Raw genomic sequence first — 12,187 nt, 5'->3', positions numbered from 1 at the left:
AGCGCTGCCCCCCCCCCCCGCCCCCCCGCCCCTCCGCGCGCGCCGGCCGGTTGGCTGTTGCCGTGGCGACAGGGGGAAGGAGGGGGCGGGGCCGGCGGCGCCCCACCTCGTCCGCGCCGCAGCCCGTCAGCGCGGCCCCGCCGCCGGCAGCATCCGCCGGGCGGGAGCGGAGCGGAGCGGCGGCGGCGGCGGCGGCGGCGACGGGCAGGGCAGGGCGGGGAGGGGAGGCCCGGCCCATGGCGGGGGGGTGAGGAGGGGCCGTCGAGCAGGTGCGGGTGGAGCGGGCGGTCCGCGCTGGCGGGAGGATGCGCGAGTACAAGGTGGTGGTGCTGGGCTCGGGCGGGGTGGGGAAGTCGGCGCTCACGGTGCAGTTCGTGACCGGCACCTTCATCGAGAAGTACGACCCCACCATCGAGGACTTCTACCGCAAGGAGATCGAGGTGGACGCCTCCCCCTCCGTCCTGGAGATCCTGGACACGGCGGGCACCGAGCAGTTCGCCTCCATGCGGGACCTCTACATCAAGAACGGGCAGGGCTTCATCCTCGTCTACAGCCTGGTCAACCAGCAGAGCTTCCAGGACATCCGACCCATGCGCGACCAGATCATCCGCGTCAAGAGGTGACTTGCCCGGCGGCCGCTCCTCCGACGGCCGCGCCCGACGCCCACCTGCGGCCCGGCCCGCCGGGGCCTGCGGGCCGCCCGTCGTGCCCGTGTCCGTGTCCCTGTCCGTCCCCCCCCCCCCCGTCCCCTCCTCCCCGCGCCGGGCCGACCCGCAGTGCCCGGATCTCCGGCCCGGGGGGCTGCCCACGCCCTGCCCCGCTGCCCGCTCAGGTGCTGCCCCGCGGCTTCTTTTCCCTCACCCGCCTCCCTCCCTCCTTCCCCGGTAGCGTCCCTGGGCGGCAGGACACCCCCGGTAGCGTCCCCAGCCCCCGCCGGTGCCTCGCCCGCAGCCCCGGGCTCCCTGCGGGCGGGTGGCGGAGCGGGGGGGCAGGGGGGATCCAGCGGTTGCCGCTGCTCGAAAACCACCCCCCCGCGTTTCCCGGTTTGGGGTGCTCCTGCGTGAAATACGGCGGGCAGGCGGCAGTCTGTGCCACGGCTCTAACGGGGGGGGGGCGGCGCGGAAAAGCAGTTCCCCGAATTACTGCGTGGGGTCAGTCCTCGAGTGTACTTTCTTAGTGGACGCGCCGTGGCCGATTCGCAAGGGTGTTTACCTGCAGCACGCATGTCTTCAAAGGCAGGCAGAGATCTGCCTTTTCGGATACCTGCATAGGTATTTCCGTGAACTTCCCACTCCTCTTAAAAGTGGAGAGCGCAAGCCTCTTCCTTGGCGAAGGGGTGACGGCTGTGAGCGTTAGGCCTTGTGTATGCTTGGTGTTTCTCTTAAATTTCCCACGGTCGCGTTGCCAGCCGCTCCGCCGCGAGTGAATCCACCGTGGTGAAACACCGGTGCATACTGCCAGTATGTTTTTATAACCACTGTGTTGTTTAGATATGCGTCAATCAGTTGGATGTCAGCAGCTGAAATGCAGCCAGTCACGCTAAAATAAGGGTAGATGCACCATTTGAAATCATAGCAACCGTTTGAACCACAGTGTGGATGAGAAAATGCCGCTGGCCAGATCATTGCAGGCAGAAATCTGTTATTGCCCGTGGAGAGAGGTTGTAATTATGTCGCAGAACTGGTTGTAGCTTTGGCTTGGACATCTGAAAGGGAAGCCCTTGTAAATAACTTAGTTGGACCACAGCTGTTGGATTTGCATCTTAATGTAGAGTGGAGCACAAAAGGTGATAATGGCTAATCATATGGTTGGGTATGGTCTGTTCACAGAAAATACCATTCCAGACCAAGGCCTGGGCAAGATGTATTTTGAGAAATTGGGGAGGAGGGTGAGTAGGGGAAAGGGGGGGGAGGAGACAAAGCGCTGATGTTTTTAGAGACTTGCAACTTTCTCATAGTAGGTGTTTCTTAATGTGTGTCCTAACTTTGTCACTGGAGGTTTCTAAAGACCAATGTAATGAAGTTACTGTGAATTTATTACGGAAAATGCATTTTCCGTATCCTCACGATCCTTATCGTTCACACGTACCTTACAGAAGAATGTTTCTTCTTGAAGTAGTTAGGGTAGGCTTTATTATTAATAAATGCTTTTGGTTTTCCTGTATTTAATCGGTGATATAAATTCATTTAGTCTCTGAATGCCTAGCTGTGGCTTTTGCAGCTTGCATTATACCCCGCAATGGAGCATCTGCATTCAGACCCCAGCTGACAAGCTGTAGATAGGTGAAGCAGAATAGAAAGCAACTTGTACTTCCATAGTTACATTGACTCAGCACTGCTGAGAGCGGCTCTAAATGCTGCTGGTATTTTTCTTCTGCCCTCTCTTTTACTGCAAGACTTCAAGCTTTGGCTTTTGGTTAGGTGCTTTGTGAAAGACATATAAGCAGTGTTTTAATCCTGAATTTCACTTATGCAAAGTAATCTAAAAGCAGCTGGAATCCTGAAAATTTTAGCAAGTCCTGAAAATTTTGAGTTGTAGTTGAAAGGGATATGCTCTTGACTTGTAGTATTAAAAAGGTGTAGTTTCAGCAAGTGTACCAGATCTTTCCTTGTCAATTTACCTCATCTTATATCTGTGGGTTTTGTTGTTGTTATGTTTTGGAACTTAAGTTTGCAGGCAGTGTAAGACCTACTGTGTTCTTGACTTAAGCTTGCATCCTTTTTTACCAGTTAAACTGGAAGAATGCATATTTACGGATATAATATGTATCTGTACAAGGACTTCTAAATTATGATTTACAGCTGCACAAATGCATTTAATCTCTGTTGAGAGACAAATAATCATAGTCCTGTTTGCTTAGGGATTTTGGATGAGATACCTGAAAATGACAACTATATGCTTATATTGATACAAAACCTTGATCTAAAAATCTCTGAACTTTCATTGTACTTGAAAACCAATTGGCCAGGTCTGTAACTGGTAGGTATCTCTGCATTTTACATGTTGTCCTTGCTTTTTTTTTTTTTTTTTTTTTGGGATGAAGTAATCCCTGTGTTATTGCATAATTAGAGAGTAATTTTGATTACTCTCCCAAGAAGTAGAAAAGCCAGGTGAAATTCCCTCTTCAGATTAAGAGATGCATGCTTGGATCTTCTGCTTCCCTGGTCTAACCACCACATACCAGGCCATATTAAGCTAAGGGAGTCCTTCACTCCACCTGATGAAGGTGAATTACTTTATAGGAATGAATGACATGTTCATGAATGAAAGAGAGGAAACAAGTGGACCTTTACTTAACTCTGAAGCTTAGTGGTTAGAAGAGGTTGAGATCACTCTTGCCAGTATAGTTTCTGTTCTCATTAAATGGCTATTTAATATTAAAAAATGCATAAATAGACTTAAAAACAGGACTGAAATCCAGGTCTCCCAGTTTGCAGAGAAGTCTTCTAATGGCAAAACTATAAAGTCAAGCTTCCTTGTGTAGTGTGGGAGCCTTGCATCCCTTTCAGTCATGGTGCACAGTTTTATCAAGAGGGGAGGATGCCTCCATAGCTTTTAAATGGGTAATTAAAGTTCTTTCCTGGGAAATAGTTTAAATGTAAACCATATTCTTCTTTTCAAAGTAAATAAAACATTTTTGTCTAGATCTTTCTAAGAATGAGTCGAGGTGCTTTACCTTCAGTAAGGGAGCCCTGTCAGTTCTGAGTGGATGGGTGTACCCCCAGCAGCTCTACCTAGACACAGGATGAAGAGAAGGAAGAGGTTTCAGAAGTCCTTGCTGTATTTCGGGCCAGAGTTTCCCACTGCACAGAACGCTGCCAGCGTTGGATGAAGAATCACGGTGGTACGAAATCACAGCTGCCATTCTTCCTCCTCCAGATGCTGTATCTGACAATAGATTTTACCCAAGGAGTGGCTTGGCTATAGCTTGTGTTGTACAAAGCAGTCGTTTCTGCCATCAGTTGTTCTTGCAGTGCCTGCAACTAGCCCTGCTTATCTGGAACTCGTGCTTTAGCATCAGTACGTGGTGGGCAGAAAACTGAGGAAAGGGGATGTGGCCGAGGTGAGTGAGGCTGTGGATGCCTTGTTTTTCTGGATAAAGGAGTGTAATCAGAAGGTAGGAGGACGGAGGGGTTGTGTCCTAATGTGGGGTGGTAGGTTGTGTCCTAATGTAGGGTGGTGGGTTGTGCAGAATGAGGCCAAAGGTATAGGGTCGGTCTCTGGGTTTAGGAACTTGAGAGTGCCTCCATGCTTGTTTGAAGCTGTTATCACTGATACTGATAGCTAAGCGAACAGTTTGGGAGCTCCTCTTCACTCTACAGTTGACTGCTTGTCTGGAATGCATTGTTCCAACCTCATGATCTTAGCGTTTCAGGCACCTAGTACCAGTTTCTGGATCCCACTTGTGCCAAATAAGTCCATTAAGCCTTGTTTCTTCTGATTCCTGCAAATGCTGAGAGTTTGTACTGTTGGGAAGATGGAGTGTACATAAGTATAATATTTTTTTATGTGGTAGCTTTGAAGAGTACTTCTTACTTTCTGTATACAAGAAGGATAAAGAGAATCAACTGCTGCTTTACTGCCTCCTGGTGAGATATTATGCAAAATATGTTATCTGTGCGTTTGTAGGTGCTGCAAATCTAGGCCCTTCTTTCCCTCCAAAATGGATTCGCAAGCTTGGCAGCAAAGAACTGCCTGTTGTTTATGCTGCAGACAGAACTCACTGTAGTTTCAGAATGAGCTGTTTTCTGGAGAAACCTTGTATTTGTGAGAGCAAGGCTAAACTGGATGAGTGGGCCCTGATGCCAGCAAAGGTCTGCAGTGAAGGAAGAGCAGAAGCTGTCAAATGAAACAGATTGGAAATGGTGCACCCCAGTTAGATATCAAGGTTTAGAAATAAGTAGTGAGTATGCAGATTAAGCAGTGTAATTCCGTTTGGTTTTTTGTTTGTTTTTTTTTTGTGGAAAAAGGAGTTAGGTAACTTCGAACACTTCTGTGTTTGTCTTTTGTGTGATTAGAAAGCTCTCTGAAGAGAATCTGCTGATACTTACCATATACTGAATTTTAATTTTGGATATGACTTTGTCAGTGTTTTTCTCCCATGAAGGTATGTTTAAACTTCATTGGGTGTATATTCTGGGTGCTTATGTAGCCTTCAATAATGTAATTTCTCATTCTGTCCTACAGGCTTTAATATATATACTTTTAGCAGAACCCCATGAAATAGAGAAGTATTATTATCTCTATTCAAGCAGAAAACTAAAGCACAGAAATAAAAAAGAACTCAAGTTAATTCAGAGTTCTTCACTTGTGCTATCTCTAGATGTCTGACCAGTGCTTTAAAGACAGGACTGTTGTGTTCATGTTTTGGACACTAACGGATTCTGCTTAAAATAGTATTGTTGAGAAGTGCTCTATTCAAGTAGTGAAAAAAACCCTTTTCATTAATCTATTGCTTTTTCTCTAGAAAGCAAAGACCAGAAAATTTATTAATTTAGATTGTCTGAAAGTGCAGACTAAATGATGTAGGTATATTGCTATGAAATATCACAGAAACATGTCTCCGAGTTGAGAATGTTCTTTGTGGTGGTGTTTATCATCAGGATGAAAGTCTGCCTCCCAGTCTAGGGATTCTGTGTGGTAATTTAAAACATACAAGAGATGTAATTATTGACATTTATTAAGTGTGAAATCAGCATCTTGAGTCAATGATAATTGATGTATTTAGTGACTTAATGGTGATTAAGTCTGAAAAACTATACTTGAAATCACAAATTGCTCAAATGTCTAGTTTGAAAATGTTGCTTTCCAAGTACTATGAAAATTAAGTATGGTTTTTATTCAAAGACCGTAAGTCCTCATTAAGCAAGGTTGAATTTACCAGTTTTCTGAAATTCTATGTATTTCTCATCTTTGTTTTAAGAAAATATTCTTCTAATTTGGAGAACTAGTTAGAGAATTCTTCATGAACACTGCTATGACGCATTCAACCACAAACATGGCTCCAACCTTCCAGGAAGAAATACCTAAGTGTTCAGTAGAAGTGAAATTTGGAAAATCCTATTCTTTCTGAAGTACTGTATGCAAAAGCTTGACAAATCTAGGGACTTTCATAGATGCTAGCTGTGTAGAGATGGTAGAAATAAGAACAGACTGAAATCCTGAAGTCTTTTTTAGCAAGAGTTCTTTTTCTTGCAATAATTTCAATGTAGTAGATTGATTAGAGTACTCATCTGTACGTGAAAAAGGCAGGGCAGGTAACAAGCATTCTCTATAGGATGCCTGGCCAAGCTGTCAGCCACTCTTGTGCACCCATCAGATGAAATTTAGCACTTTATTGCAAGAACAGATTAATAGATTTTAAATCCCATCGAACACTTGTACATATTTCTGAGAAAATGTAGGAACTTGGATGGAATCATGACACAGTGCAGATATTGGCTATTGTGTTAAAATATTTAAGTACAATAAAAGAGCTATACTGCCCTCTCTTTTTTTTTTTCCCCTCTTTCTTTTCTTTTCTTTTTTTTTTTTTTTTTTAAGGGGCACCTATGGATAGCTGTTTCTCAGGTGAGAACCTTATCGATTTACAAGAAGAAAATGCAAGTATTTTAAGCGTCTGTACAGATATAAAGAAGTGGTAAACACAAGTAGTCAGTCGTATCAAGTTGACCCTGTATATAACATCAGAACCTTCAGCTGTATGGCTGGCTGTTGTCTCCTATTGGGGAACTGATACATAGACTGTCCCCTAGAAAGTGTCTGTAATAGAAGGAGTACAAGTTCGCAGGATACAGAACATTACTGTAAAATTTATTTGGTTTTAAACTCAAATTTTTAGTTTCTCTTTGTGCTCTTATGCTTTTAAAATAACTTTACAACACTTCTTTCTGGCTCTATAGAGTTTAGATCTTTTGCGTGTGAGTGTGTGTGTGTGAATCTACCTTTGTTTTAATTTGAAATTAATGAACTAATTCTGTCAGACAAAATTATAGGTTTCTTGATTTAACTGGGGAATTCATACATAGACAATCCTCTGAAAAATGTCTCTGACAGTGTGCAATTTTAAGCTATAGAACATTATTTTAAAGTTGCTTGGCTTAAACTTGGATATTTTGAGGTGCTGATGCATCTTCAGAACATATTACCTTTAATGTTTTCCTGTAGAAGCTTTTGAATTAAATTCTATGCTTCCAGAGTTCTCTTGACTCTCCCTGCCCTGCCCCCACCCCACCCCCTACCCCCTCCCTTGAAAATGTGAAATATTCATGCTACTTTGAGTTACTTTCTGTGGAAACCATGAAAATTTGAGGCAATGCCTATAACCAGACTCTTCTAATGTGTTTTTTTGGCTGCTTCCCTGCCCCTCCCCAGCTAATTGTATAGGTATTCCTTTCCAAGATTTATTTATATTTCTTTGTAAGGTTAAGTGACATGATAGTTTCCATATGTGGGCACTGAAAATAAATCTTTTTATCCCCTCCTGCTTTTTAGGTATTCTTTGGACTTTTATTGAAAAAGACAGGTAGGCAAGCTCCTTTTGTATGCATGTTTAGTTTAGATTGTGCTAGTTTAGAGTATAGCATATCTTCTTTACGATGCCCGTATCACTTAACATCATATTCTCTTTTTGGGTCTTAATTGCTGATGTAGCTCATGTTGTTGTAGAGGTGTGTGAATAAATATGGATAGCTACAATTGTCAAATAGTAGAATGGTATATGGCAAGACTTCTTAAATTTGTTTTCAGTTGTGCAGTGTTGTTTGATCGTGTCTGTGTTGTAAAAATGCTATTTAACGTGTTAAAGACCAAATATAACAGTGACTTTAATGGCTTTCATAGTTTAGTACAATAATATAGCATTAATGCTTGGGGTTGAATGTTTTCTATCTTGCTCTTCATTAAGCTGTTTTGACACAGATTTTTGCAATGAATATTTGGAAAATTTTATCAAAAAAAAAGTCATTGCTCATTAGAATTTCTGTTTTGCTTTGAATTTGTTTTGCCTAGAGAACAATAACTCTTTAAATACTGTTTTTTATAGCCAACACAGTTGGCAGTAGCTTTAATCTTTTCTTTCAAAATAACCACGATTCTCTACTCTTCAGTTGGACGGTATGTGGATAGAAACAAATTTTGTTGTCTGGTCATATGTAAAACATTCTGGGTAACAGTATGTTTAGTTAAAACTCTTATACTAGCAGTCATACTCTTTGGACTGGAATTTCTAAAATAGACATTCTTTGGCGATTGAAAGTTTTTAGATGAAAATTTGAAATGTCTTGAGTAGGTGGCTCTCCCAAAAATCATTAAATCTATTCCTTTTCTAGTTTTCCCCTTAATAATTCAGTGTCAGATTTTTATTTTTTTGCACCTAAGAACAAACCTGGGGTTACTGGTTATTTAATTTCTGAAATATTGCAAGTGTTGCTCAAACATCTTTTTTTTTTTTTTTTTCCTTCCTTTTTTTCTTCCTTGTAAATTGTGTAGGTGGTATGTGATGATAACGTTTTGAGAGAGAATAGGGAAGCAATTGGGACTGCAGTGCTAAATTGTCCTGGCACGTAGTGACTTGTACAAAGATTTACGTGATTGTTAAGGTAACAAGAACTATAGCTATCTGCTTCTTCATGTTCTCTTATTCATTAGCTTCCTGCTGGTCTGTTTTTTTGAGTTTTTTTTCCCAGAGGTTTCCAATATAGGACTAGTATTCAATTTTTGCTGTACTAAGGCAAACAGTATAGTCTAGGTACAGTTTACAATGATGAGTGCAACTCGAACACTTTCTTTGTGAATGGATTGCATTTTAGCAGCTGTGTTGCCTTAAATCCTAGTCTAGACAAGAGAATTAAAGGTGTGGTATGAGCACGTTATCCTTTCTCAACATTGATGTCATGGGGCTAGCTCAATTAGTTGGTGCTGTACTCTTTAAAAATGCAATGGTGACTGTTTTAATTCTTGTCTTGATTAGGCCTAGACTAGGTGAAAGATCAGGTGAAGGACAAAAAAAAGGAGTAAGCGTTTTTTAGAGTTGATTAGCTTGTTTTGACACATTGCGTGTGTCATGTACATAGAGCTTTAACAGCTTTTAAAACGTTGTTATCTTCTGCAAAAAGTCAGGGTAATGAGGCAGACATTAAAGCATTTTAAAGTTTTAGAATGTAATAGCTTAGGGTAGTGGTCTGGGGTAAAATAAAATACAACTCTTTATAGAATGGTTTGGTTCTGGTTAACAAGTAGCCACCTTAACTAAAAGATTAATATTGTTTGAGATTCCCATGTGAGTATCTACTCAACTACAATTTAATTTGAACTGGAAATGAATTGGATAAGGACACTGAACTTAAGTGGTCTGAATGTTGTGAAGAAGAGGTTTGGTCCTGGATTTCTGATTAACTGCAAAAAAAGATGCTTTCAAGAAATAGCCACATAGATGGCCTCTGGGCTAAAGGTGCGCTTGATGTGATGAACGAGTTTTGGTAGGAGAATGTACTCTTTGGCCTCTTACTCCTAATATATTTCACAGTATAGAGGATAAGCCAGGACTGATCAACCTACTTTATCTGATTAGATCTGGTTGCAGTTTTCCACATTGCTATAACATCTTTTTAACTGCTGTGCAAAATCTTGAAACGTTTTATAAATGTGCAAATAATTGGAATGCTTTTTTCTTTTGAAAAAGCCATGAACTTCATAAGACCTATCTAGAAATGCATAAATGAAGCCTTTCCTCAAGAATTGCTTTTCTTTTGAAATTTCCTTACCATGTTTTCAATTTCATTTTTAAATTTTAGAAGCTCATTGTTTTTGTCAGAACAGAACAGTGAATATGAAATGTTTGGGATTTGTACCATTTTCCCCCAAAATTATAAATGAGTGGGGAAAAAATCTGTTTGGCGTTTTTTTTCCACCCACGTCTGTATTTAATTGCACTTGGCCATGATGCAGAAACCTGGACTTGTGTATTTTTTTGAACTATGTGACAGCAGTCCTTATTTGTATACTGCTATTTGTACATTGTTTTTAAGAAGGTATGTTTTCAGTCTGTGGATTACTTTCTACTGCCAAAAGGACTTGATGTTGTAAAGGGTTTTCCTAGTAGTAATCTTCTATCTCCACATATCAAAATTTGCCCCTCTTCTGCTGTAATAATTCTACTGAAAACCAGTTAAACAGTGGTGGTTTGCATTTTTGTGTTTTAGGGTGTTTTTTTTTTTTTAACTTTAGGAATTCAATTTCTTTTTGAAAATAATTTGGAGGGCAGAAGATGATCACCTTGAACTATTTCTTCTGGAGCATTTTATCAGATGCCTTTCATACATTCCACTACCACCCCCACCACCCTCACCCCCCCAAAAAAAAATTTAAAAAAATCTAACTGGTCTGAGTGCTTCTCAGTCTCCGATGAAATCCAGCCTCTCCATCTCGCTGCTTAAAGAAGACGTCTGCTCTGCTAGCCTCAGAAGCAGTTAGATTCTTGGTAGCTGACATGCAGGTTACTCCCTACAATGCCTGGAAGAGAGAAGCATGAGTCACCTTCTGCTGGGTTAATGCTGCGGTCCACAATCAAAATCCAAGCGGTAATTTGGAATGAATTCTCCCATTGCTTTCGTCCGTTTGGGTGTGATGTTAGGTTTGGGGAGGGGAGTGGGGGGGGTGTCAGTGTAGTGCCAGTTACATCTGTTTGATCTGCTTGGGTTCTTTAACAGATAACCTCCTTGGTATATAGTGGGAGTTTTGGGGGTAGGAGAGGTTGGTTTTGGTTTTGTACCAAGTGTGCAGGGTGCTGTCCAAAGCAGGGAATCCTGGCATTGATCTTCTGAACATGCAATGCACTGGAGGAGATGCTTCTTGTGCCCCCCCCCTCCCCCCCATGTCAGCCTTCTCTTTTCTTGCATTTCATTGAGAAAGAAGTGAGAAATCAGTCTTGCAAAATAGCTTAGCATTTCTTTTCTGTGTCAGTTCTTTAGGAATCTGCTTTCCTCTGAGGTGTGTAGTCCTGTTGTAGCAAACCACTTGAACTATCTCCTTATGTATGTAGAATTTCTTCTCTTGAGAGGCAGGGCCTCTCACTGATCAAAACACATAAATTCTAAAAGCATGGGAGAAAAATGGAAGCCACTATGTCATCATGGAGCAACAGCTGACCTTTCCTGAAATATGGTGGTCACCTGGACCAGGGGAGTCTTCTGGTGACCATTCACTGTATGGGATATTGATTTTGCATTTTTGCAGTGACTTCTTAATCTAAAGTGAATAAGCAGTCCTGAGAAATCCCTGGGTTTCAGTCCCTAGTATCTTTCTTCAGCTTGTACACCTGATCTTTTTCTGTTGTTACTGTTCCCTTGGGATTTGTGAATTGGCCTTCGTGTATTTGTACTTGCCTTCATAGTGGCACATCTTCAACAGGAAGATTGAAGAGTATTTTCTCAACCTCATTTGTAGCTTAGTGGTTAGAGCACTCTTCTGGGGAAAGCAGATGTGAAACTCATATGACTAAAGAAAGCGTATGGTGCAGGTCTTTCACCTCCTTGACCAGTTTTGTAGTTGCTGTACTGCTACATTAAACGTGAGAAACAGCATTGCCACTACTTGCTTTTATTCCCGTGCCTTTCTGTGGAAGTGGTATCTGCTGTGGGTCTTGTTGAGTATCGTACTATTGGCGTGTTACTAGACTCACAGAAGAATGTTTAGTGAATTAGGCCTCTCAAGGGACTTGGTTGCTTGCATGCCTCATCTATAAATCCCAAAGAGCTTAGGTGTGTGACCCTGTTGTGGTTCCAATATATGGCTCAGCTGAGCTTGCACAGCTGTAGGCCTTCAGACAGCTACCTTGTTGTGACAAAAATTTTAGGTGGATGCAACCTGTCAAGAAATTAAGCGGGTAGGCAGAAATTTTGTGGAGCAGTCTCTTGGACATGGGTCCCTAAATTCTTCTGGACTCCCAGTATATTACCTACCTCAGTTTTGCATTCAGGTCCAGAAATATTTGCCATCCGAATGTTTTCCTCTCTTTACCTCCTGCTTTTTCACATCAGTTTCATTCCTTATGTTTTGAGCAGTGAATTTCTGAATGCCTTTGTTTGGATCTTGTTCGTACAGAATATTGAGTAGACCGCTGACTTGATGATCATATCATCCACAGCATGGGCTTGACAATTCTTGTACTTCAGATGTCTTCCTTCTT

General features: G+C 42.1%; 1 protein-coding gene across 1 annotated transcript in view; it reads left to right on the top strand.

Moving 5' to 3' along the window:
* Nucleotides 1-207: 207 nt before the first annotated feature.
* The window catches only part of RAP2A (RAP2A, member of RAS oncogene family), a 32,225-nt gene continuing 20,245 nt past the window's right edge, over nucleotides 208-12,187 (top strand). The window contains exon 1 of the mRNA XM_052785751.1: nucleotides 208-619. Coding sequence (XP_052641711.1) covers nucleotides 306-619 — 314 coding nt within the window. The 5' untranslated portion in view covers nucleotides 208-305. The remainder of the gene's footprint in view (nucleotides 620-12,187) is intronic.

This window comes from Harpia harpyja, chromosome 4 (genome assembly GCF_026419915.1).
Source record: "Harpia harpyja isolate bHarHar1 chromosome 4, bHarHar1 primary haplotype, whole genome shotgun sequence".
NCBI classification, from domain to species: Eukaryota; Metazoa; Chordata; class Aves; order Accipitriformes; family Accipitridae; genus Harpia; species Harpia harpyja.
This window is presented reverse-complemented; position numbering and strand designations above follow the sequence as displayed.